This window comes from Monodon monoceros, unplaced genomic scaffold (genome assembly GCF_005190385.1).
Source record: "Monodon monoceros isolate NGI ecotype Baffin Bay Population unplaced genomic scaffold, NGI_Narwhal_1 Super_Scaffold_9, whole genome shotgun sequence".
Classification (NCBI taxonomy): Eukaryota; Metazoa; Chordata; class Mammalia; order Artiodactyla; family Monodontidae; genus Monodon; species Monodon monoceros.
In genome coordinates this window covers 42,198,155-42,208,201 of record NW_021703786.1, presented here as the reverse complement: position 1 = coordinate 42,208,201, position 10,047 = coordinate 42,198,155, and the positions used below count along the sequence as shown (strand labels likewise).

Genomic DNA, 10,047 nt, shown 5'->3' with positions numbered 1-10,047 from the left:
ACACACAGACACAAAGACACGGACACACAAAGACACAGGCACACACAGAGACACAGCCACAAAGAAACAGACACACACAAAGACGCAGACACACATACACACAAAGACACAGACACACAGACACAGACTCACAAAGACACATACACACACACAAAGACACAGACACACACAAAGACACACACAGACACACACAAAGACACAGACACACACACACAAAGACACAGACACACACACAAAGACACAGACACAAAGACACGGACACACACAGAGACACAGGTGCACACACACACTGTGGACCTTTGTGCATGCATCCACCTCCTAGACCTCCAGCTCTGACCAGGTCTCAGTCAAAGTTTTCTCCAAAATATATTCTTTTTTTTAAATTGAAGTATAGTTGCTGTACAGTATTATATAAATTACATGTATACAATATAGTGATTCACAATTTTTAAAGGTTATACTCTATTTATAGTCTTTATAAAATATGGGCGGTATGCCCTGTGTTGTACAGTATATCCTTGTAGCTTATTTTATACCTAATAGCTTGTACCTCTCAATCCTCTACGCCTATATTGGCCCTCCCCATTAGTAACTACTAGTTTGTTCTCTGTATGTGTTGAGTCTGCTTCTTTTTTGTTATCTTCACTAGTTTGTTGTATTTTTTAGATCCCACATATAAGTGAGATCATACAGTATTTGTCTTTCTCTGTCTGACTTATTTCACTTAGCATAATACCCTCCAAGTCCATCTATGTTGCTGCAAATGACACAGTTTCATTCCTTTTTACAGCTGAGTAATATTCCGTTGTATATATACACCGCATCTTCTTTATCCGTTCATCTGTTGATGGACACTTAGTTTGCTTCCCTATCTTGGCAATTGTAAAGAATGCTGCTGTGGACATGGGGGTGCATGTATCTTTTCAAATTAGTGTTTTTGTTTTTCCAAAATGTATCTTAAATACACAAGAACAGGAAGTCAAAGTGCCCAGGGTTCATTTATCCAACAAATGCGTACCGAACCAGAACGCTGGGTCACCCTGTACTAGGCGCTGGGGACACAGCTGTGGGCGAGGCTTGGGTCCTGCCACTCCAATATTGATAAACGGTGACGAGAAGGATGCACCTAGTTGATCATGGAGGAACGGGGTGGGTAGACTGCCTGTCAGGTTTTTAATTAATTAATTAAATTTATTTATTTATTTTTTTATTAGTTGGCTGTGTTGGGTCTTTGTTGCTGTGCGTGGGCTTTCTCTACTTGCGTTGAGCGGGGGCTACTCTTTGTTGTGGTGTGTGGGCTTCTCATTGTGATGGCTTCTCTCTGTTGCGGGGCACGGGCTCTAGGCGCGTGGGCTTCAGTAGTTGTGGCTCATGGGCTCAGTAGTTGTGGATCGCGGGCTGTAGAGTGCAGGCTCAGTAGTTGTGGCGCACGGGCTTAGCTGCTCTGCGGCATGTGGGATCCTCCCGGACCAGGGCTCGAACCCGTGTCCCCTGCATTGGCAGGCAGATTCCTAACCGCTGGGCCACCAGGGAAACCCCTGCCTGTCCGTTTTGCTTTTGTGCCTTGGAGGTTCAGGCTGTCCTGTGACCCCCTGTCCTGTCGGCAGGGCCTCTTCCGAGTAGCCCCATCTGCCTCCAAGCTGAAGAAGCTGAAGGCTGCCCTGGACTGCTGCGTGGTGGACGTGCAGGAGTGCTCGGCAGATCCCCACGCCATTGCAGGTGGGCCTCGCAACTGGGGGGGCTCCGGGGAAGGGGTGGGCGTGGAGGGTGTGCGGCCACGTGTCGGGGCCACTCGAGCCACGGGCTTCCCAGCATGCTCCAGGCATGTCCACTCAGGACCCCGCTTGAGCCCTGGTGGCTGTGGCCCTTGAAGGGAGGCCTTCCCATCCCCCACGTGCCAGGGGAAGGGGCGAGGGTGGGAAACATGAGGGGGGAGGCCAGTGTGATCACCAGCCCAGGGCCCACGGCCCCACCAGAGCCTCGGATCCGGTCACGCGGCAGCCACTGTGTGACCCTGTCACATGGGTCGGGGAACCGTCCCGAGACGTGGCCCCCGTGATGGCGCTGGCCGGTAGCATGTGTCTCTGCCGTGTCCCAGTGGCTCACGGACCGTATGGTGTTCATGTCCAGGAGCTTTGAAATCTTACCTCCGGGAGCTGCCAGAACCTCTGATGACTTTTGAGCTCTATGATGAGTGGATTCAGGCTTCCAAGTGAGTACAGCACGTTTCAGGGTGTCTTCTGGGTTGTGGTTTATTTGGGAGTCTTTATTGAAATTGTGAAAGCATGCCACCTGGGATCCAGCGAATCCCTCTCTTGGTATGTGTCACGGGGAAAGGCTTGTACGTGTGCCTGGAGAGGTGTGTACCAGGGTGTTGGTCGTGCGGTCACCTTGAATAGCAGAAGGGAATGACCGAACAAAATACAGTATAGCTACACTCTCACATGCGCGGCAGCACTTCGAAAAACGGGTAGAGCTATTCCTGCTCACGTGTAGAGGTACGAAGATTTAATTTTGAGTGAACTAAAGTTAACAGGGACCCACAGGATAGTCTGTTGTTTTAAAAAGAAGAAATACAAAAAACACACTCAAAACGATACAGTTTTAGGAGTGCCTCTATAAATGTGTAACTACATAAAAGAAGGTTCTGGAAAGGCTCACACTGGCGGGTGGGGATGACTCCTTCCAGAGAATAGAGCAGGACAAGGGAGTGGTGACAGGGGTCTTTACCCTCATCTGTAATAGGTAAAAAATATTAACAACAACTAACGAATAACTAACATCAAAATACAATGTCCGGGCAGTGGACACCATCCGCACTTTCCTGAAGGTGAGCCTGGAGTGGGGGGCCTCAGCAGGGAGGTGGCAGGAACGAGTCCCAGACCCTGGTCGTGCATCGGGAAGATGGGGGTATGGAGATCGGGGTGGGGGCTGGTGCTCAGCAGGTGGCGCCCCAGCCATGTCACCTGTGTAGCTCCGAAGCATGGGATTCCTTGCTTCCTTCCTCACTTGATTCGTGATTAGGATTGTATTATGTATTTTCTTCGGCCCTAAGTAAGAGCTGACTTTAGTACATGCTACTGTTTGGAGGAATCAGTTTTTACTGAGTAAGTGGACACGGCTAGGGAGGACACAGGAGAATGGGCACCAGAGAGAGGCTGGGAGAGATGAGGGTGGAGATGGTCCAGGAGAAAAAGATACAGGAGGGAGAGGAGCATTTCATGGGAGGACTGAGCTCGGTGCCCATGAAAGGATGACTTCTGGGGGTCTCTAATCATGGGGTTTAGTAGTGAAAAGCAGCCAGCTGAGCTGTTCCAACAGGATGCTGGAGTGCATATGTGCTTCCGTAAGAACTGGGGCTGCAAGAGAACCCAGCTGACCTGGAAGTGAAGCCAGGCTGGCGTGTGCAGAGTTAGAAAAAGCTCGCTCCGGTTACCGTGCACACCTCTGGTTTTTTATCCAAGGTAGAATAGAGATGATGCATTTTAAAAGGCTGGCTGACTGCCTGGTATTCCTACATCTCATGGTGGAAAGTGAGTTTTAGAGTCCACGATGATACTAATAATCACAGGTGATGCCATTTGTTGAGTGTTTATTAGAGGCTTGTCATCGTTCTAAGCTCATTATATGTTTTTAACTCATCTGATTTTCACAACAACCCTATGAAGGGGGTTGTGCTCTCTTCCCTATTTTATAGATAAGGCAGTCGAGTCACAGAGCAGGTGTTCGTGGCAGGTTACTTGCCGTCTGATAGTGACAGGACGAGGATTTGAGTCCAAGGAGTCCGGCTCCGGAGCCCACGTGCTTAATGGCACTCCACGCCTCTCTAGAATGACACGGGGGTCCTGGGCATGAGGATGAGTGAGGACGTATCTTTTGATGGACACTGCCCCTTTTATTTGCTGAATGTGTGGGTGGTCTTGATGACACCAAGCTGGAGGAGGAGAGGGCAGCCGGGTGCTTCGGGATCAGAGAGAGACCGTTCCCGATGATTTACAAAGCTGGGCTCCATTAGGAAATAGGGGTGAGCGGATGCCTCGAAGAGCTCAGGTCTTTGAACCAAGGGAAAGCAAAGGCTTCTTTCTGCCCCCGGAGGAGACGCATGTTGTGTGTGAAGATTCTGGGCATGGTGGTGGCGGCCACCCCGAGGCCACAGTCTCTAACGAAGGTAATTTTGCCCAGGACAGCCACCGTCAACCCTCTGTGTGCGTCAGTCTCCTGCGAAGCTTTAAAGGATACCTAGGTTCAATGCCTGGACCTCCTTTTCAGAGATTCTGGTTTAATTCTCTTTGTTTCAAAGCTCCCAAGGCTACTGGGTTGATAACCATTGACCTTTGGTGAAGCTGAATCTCACCAGAGAGCCACACTCACCCTAACGGGGGATTGGCCTTCAGGGAAGCTCTGCCTCTGGCTGGGCCATCCAGGAGTCGGGGCGGGGACTGGCGGGAGACAGCAGGAGCAGTAGTGAGGGATCTGCCAGGCGAGGTGGCCTGGGACTTGGCTGGTCATGTGTGCTGAGCGTTTCCATGCAGGAAGCACGGAGCAGCCCAGAGGCTGAGCCAGGCCTACCAGAGGCGGCAGGAAGGCCCGAGGCTCCCGTCACTCCCAGGCTTTCTCCCTCTTCGTGCCGGCCATCCCCTCCCACGCGACTGTTCCCCCGAAACCTTTGCCTGGTGGGCTCCTTCGGACTCTTTGGGCCCGTCTTCCTGGCACCCAGACGTCAAGCAGCTGGCAGTCAGGATCCGTCCCATCCCCTGTGTTCTTTCTCTGCGGAGAACTGATCTGCGGGTTCGAGGCTGTGTTTGTGTAGCTGGTTAGGTTGTGAGCTGGGCTGGTGGGGCAGGGCGGGGGAGGCAACTGTCTCCTCTGATTGCATCCTGATTCCCAGCCCTCAGTACGTGGGTGCTGATTTTTATTGAAGGGAAGGTCTTGGCAGAATCTGCCCTTTCAAGGGCTGAGGAGTGGAAAAGGGAGATTTTCTTGCCTGGGTCAGGATGGGAGGGAGGACTTCTGGGGACCCAGTGATGGCCACTGCCCTGCCTTGGGCCCCGGGTCAAGGGGTCAGAGCTGAGCCTCCCTGTTGGCATTTGCTTTTTAGTTTTTCTCGAGAAAACGTTCTTTGAACATAAGGCCTTCCTAACAGTGTCAGCCTTGATGTAGGTTTTCATGAAAAGTAAATTTAAAAATATAGTCCTGTAAGTAGTTTCTTTTAATCCTTACAGGGTTTATCAATAAAGAAACCTTTAGAGCAAATCTTTTTGTAGAGTAGAGAATCCTTTGGTCATGGAAATTATCCATCTCTGAGTTATGTCTTCAAGGGTCAGATGTCCTTATGTCTGTATGAGTTCATGTAATTTACTTGTTCAGAAGGTGTTTATTGAGCATCTATTATGTGCCAGATGACAAGACACTTAATGTGCATTAACTAATACCCGTGGAACAGGCCAGTCAGCTGCCACCGTGGTGTGAAAGTGGGGTTGACCTGTTTCTGGTGTCCTGTTGCTGTGACAGAATCGCCCTCCTGATGACACCACGGCCCCGCCCACTCCAGAGGCCGGGTGTCTGGCCTCTGCCCTCCTCCCTCACCTGCTGCCCCGGCACCCATTCACCTGGGCCGTGTGACCTGTGTAGGGGAAGTTTTGTTCAAATAGCCCAGGCAAGACAGAAAGAGACCTTAGAGGGGGAAATAATAAGAAACAAAGATATGAATGATAATAGTTTACGGATACGATCACTAACAACGGCTCGTTACTTTTTCTCAAATATTTCGATGGCTGGTGAATATGAATCCTGGTGGGACTTCATCGATTCGTGCTCAACCAATGGCTTTTCCTGTTAATTTCCCAGCATCCAGGAGCAGGACATGAGGCTCCAGGCTCTGTGGAATGCTTGTGAGAAATTGCCCAAGGCCAATTACAACAACATCCGGTGAGTGGACCCTGGAGACACTGGGTCAAGGTTATTTAAGCCTCAGACACGTGTTTCCGGGCCAAAAGGCATGGTCACTGGCAGGCATGGTGTTATATGGTGTCCAAAGCATGGTTAACATGCAGGGTCTCTTTTCAACCTCAGGCAGCCCTGGGAGGCTGTGAATTACCGTTTTGCACATGAGGAAACAGACTAAAAGGGACTGTGAGACTTTGCAGGCTACCTGGCCAGCTGTTGGCTAATGCAGTTAAGTTCTTTGATTTGCAAGGAGCAAAGATGAATACAGGCTGTTTCCAGATATCGGGGGTTTATTGTAAAGATGGGTGCCCGTGGACACTGCGGAGAAGCTGACCAGACCCTGAGCTGGACTTGGCAGGTGTGTCTTGGAGCTAGGCTGCAGGAAGAAGAGGCTGGGAGAATATTCTGTGGTTTCCACCTTTCAGCAGCAATTTCCCACGAGTCTGTCTCTTACTTTTCTTGCTACCGCCAGGATTTCACTTCCTGCTTCCTCATCACGTTGTCTGTGCCAGCATTGCCCCTGGCCCTGCCCCTCTCCTGGGTACTTCCTCAGATGCAGATTTTCAGCTTCAGCTGCTGCTGCCATGTGCCTGATGATTTCTGTTTTCCTGTTAAAAACCCCAGGAGCGACTTTCCATGACTTAAACATAGAGTTCCTGTACGACCCAGCAATTCCACTTCTGGATGTATTCCCAAAAGATTCTGAAAGTAGGGACTTGATTTTGTACACCTATGTCAATGGCAGCGTGATTCACAATAGCCAAGAGGTGGGAACAGCCCGAATGTCCGGTGATGGATAAATGCGTAAACAAAGTACACATACAATGCGATACTCAGCCTTCAAAAGGAAGGACATTCTAATTCTTGCTACAGCATGGATGAACCTTGAAGGCTTTACGGTAACCGAGGGAAGCCAAACACAAAAGGACAAATACTGAACAGTTCTACTCATAAGAGGTACACAGAGCAGTCAGTTCATGGAGACAGAAAGTAGAATGGTGGTTGCCAGGGGCTTTGAGGGGGTGAAGCAGCAGGTGGTCTGTCATTTAATGGGTGCAGGGTTTTAGTTTGGGGTGATGGAAAATTCTGGAGATGGGTAGTGGCGATGGTTGCATCACAGTATGAAAGTATTTAACGCCACTGAGTTATACACTTTAAAATGCTTAAATTGGTCAATTTACGTATACAAAATTGAAAATCAAAATCCCAACAGCAAGAATCAGATGGGTATGACTCTTCAAGTGTTGTTGGGCCACTGGCCAGCCTGTGGGTTGAGTCAGCTCAGGTCCCACGTCCTGGTCCAGGCGTGTGTGGCCTCTTGGAGGGTATGACATGGCGGGAGAGGCTGTGGGTAGAGGTGGCCCACTGGCAGCTTTAGGGGCTTCTGTGGTCCTTCTGCTCCGTGGGCAGTAGGTAAGTCAGCAATTCCTGAAGGAGCCACTTCACTGTTGTCCAGGCAGAATGGGACTGGACCCGCCGCCCGTGTAACAGAGGCCGGGGCCTCCGTGCGGCCCGGCAGGTTTGGTGTGGTCTGTGAGGGCTCTTTTTATGCTTCATTTGTGCACAGCTCACTTACTGATTTTTTTAAAAATAATAGCTTTATTGCAATACAACTCATATACCATTGTGCCCTTTTAAAGCGTACAACCGAGTGGCTTTTCGTAAATCTGTAGAGCTGTGCAGCTATCACCACTGTCTAATTTTAGAACATTTTCATCACCCCAAAGAGAAACTCTGTGCCCAGTAGCAGTCATTCCCCGTTTCTGCCCAGCCAGTCCTCGGCAAACACTCACCTACGTTCTGTGTCTGTTTGCCTGTGCTGGGCACTTCATAGAGATGGAACCATTCAACGTGGGGTCTCCAAGTCTGGGTTCTTTCACTTGGCATCATGCTTCTGAGGTTCATCCGTGTGGTAGCATGTGTCAGTATTTCATTCCTTATTAGGGCTGAATAGTATTCTCTTGTCTGGATGGACTGCATTTGATTCGTCTGTTCATCCCTTAATGGACATGTGGCTGGTCTCGCCTTTTTGGCTGTGATGAATAATGCTGCTGGGAACATGTGTGTCCACATTTGCGTGTGGACATATTTCTCTAGGAGTGGAATTGCTGGGCCACATGCTAAGTCTAGGTTTAACTTTTTCTTCATTGGCTCTCAGAGCCCCACTGAGGTTAACCCCAGGGGACGCCACCCCTAGCATGTAAATGTCCCCACCAAACTGCTTCTCACCTCTTCACACAGGGAGGATGACAGGTGACAGCAGTTTGAAAAGAAGGAAGGACTTTCAGTCATCGTGCTCTGGGTCAAAAGGAAAGATGGAGAATTTTTCTGGCCAGCGTTAATCGAAGCAAATGTTGACAGCTGAGTGAGAGCTGAGTCCGTCTGTTTTTGGAGCATTCTCGTGTCCTGACGCATGACACGTCTTGATTATATTGTAGGATGTATGAATCTTGTTATCAGTAAGAGAAGTTTCCACCCGATGCTGAGGGACCACGGCTGGTTTTGACCCCTTGTTAAACCTGGCCCTTCTCACTTCCTTTCAGATACTTGATCAAGTTTTTATCCAAACTCTCAGAATATCAAGATGTCAACAAGATGACTCCCAGTAACATGGCAATTGTATTAGGACCCAACTTGCTGTGGCCACAAGCGGAAGGGTGAGTCCAGGGAGGAAGGGGTGTGTGGGTCACATTGGGGGCAGGATGCTGCTGGGGCCTGGGCAGGATGGCCAGGGCCCCGGATATCCACCAGCCTCATGTATGTGTCAGGTCATATGTCTGTCTTGGCCTGCTCCTTCTTTAGACTCAGGAGGAGACCCGGCAATCTTCAGATCATTCCTGTTGGTAGTCTCAGAGCTAGGCCTGCAGTTAGGGTCTTCTCTGAGCTCATCTGAGTCAGCACTAGGCACGGCAGGCTCTTCCTGGCCCCCTGTGAACAGCACACATCCCAGCATCTGTGGGACAGAGGGCTGTCTCAAAAGGGAGAACAGAGCCGGGAAAAGGATGAACCCGGCAGTTATGAGAATCATACCTCACACCGAAAGGTGCCTCATGCTTGGCAATTTTGAGTATGTTACTTGCTCGTCTCCTGTAGGGAGGACTTCTGGGGTATCTGCATTCCGTAGAGAGGGAGAGAGGTTCAGAAAGGTGAAGTGTCCTTCCTGAGAGGATGCTTGCTCTCGGACTTCTGGTCCAGGGCCCCTTCCCTGGCTTGGCCGCTCACCTCGCCCTGCCCCGCTCTGTCCTGTGCTCACAGGAACATCACGGAGATGATGACCACAGTCTCACTGCAGATCGTCGGGGTCATCGAGCCCATCATCCAGCACGCAGACTGGTTCTTCCCCGGGGGTACGTGACAGCATCCGGGTGTGGGAGTGGGCTTCTGTGGAAAATGGGAGTGTCGCTGTGAGTTCCGAACCTCTGAAACCTTTGAGTACCACTGGCCAAAGGTGTGTGTATAATTGGTTTGTTTTTAATCCTCCTACACACAAGCACACGTGCACACATGTGCACACACACGCGCGGGCACACACACACATACACCACTCAGGAATGGGGTCGAGTCATGGCAGCTTCTTACTATCATCCCTGGTCAAGGGAAATTCTGGCCTGAAGGTGCTGTGCTAACCATGCCCTCAGATTTTATTGGTCTAACATCTACACCATAGTTTCTTTAAATCTGTCAGTCATGAAATGCTGAAGCAGAAAAAGAGATGCTATGCTCTGTAGATGCAGAGGATGAACCTGGATTTGAGGTGAACATGAACTTTTTTCTTTTGGCAATAGTCATGCCTCCTTTCCATATATTTTTTTAACATCTTTATTGGAGTATAATTGCTTTACAATGGTGTGTTAGTTTCTGCTGTATAACAAAGTCAATCAGCTCTACGTATACATATATCCCCATATCTCCTCCCTCTTACATCCCCCTCTCTCCCACCCTCCCTATCCCACCCCTCTAGGTGGTCACAAAGCACCAAGCTGATCTCCCTGTGCTATGCGGCTGCTTGCCGCTAGCTATCTATTTTACGTTTGGTAGTACTAGAGAGTGGACTTGAGGACACGGGGAGGGGGAAGGGTAAGCTGGGACAAAGTGAGAGAG

At 49.9% G+C, this 10,047-nt stretch overlaps 1 protein-coding gene across 2 annotated transcripts in view; it reads left to right on the top strand.

The window, feature by feature from the left end:
• The window catches only part of ARHGAP44 (Rho GTPase activating protein 44), a 143,056-nt gene that overhangs the window by 114,738 nt on the left and 18,271 nt on the right, over window positions 1–10,047 (top strand). For both annotated transcript variants that reach the window (XM_029211388.1, XM_029211389.1), the window contains exons 11-15: window positions 1,608–1,719; window positions 2,131–2,212; window positions 5,848–5,928; window positions 8,490–8,603; window positions 9,202–9,293. In XM_029211388.1, the coding sequence (XP_029067221.1) occupies window positions 1,608–1,719; window positions 2,131–2,212; window positions 5,848–5,928; window positions 8,490–8,603; window positions 9,202–9,293 (481 nt within the window). The remainder of the gene's footprint in view (window positions 1–1,607; window positions 1,720–2,130; window positions 2,213–5,847; window positions 5,929–8,489; window positions 8,604–9,201; window positions 9,294–10,047) is intronic.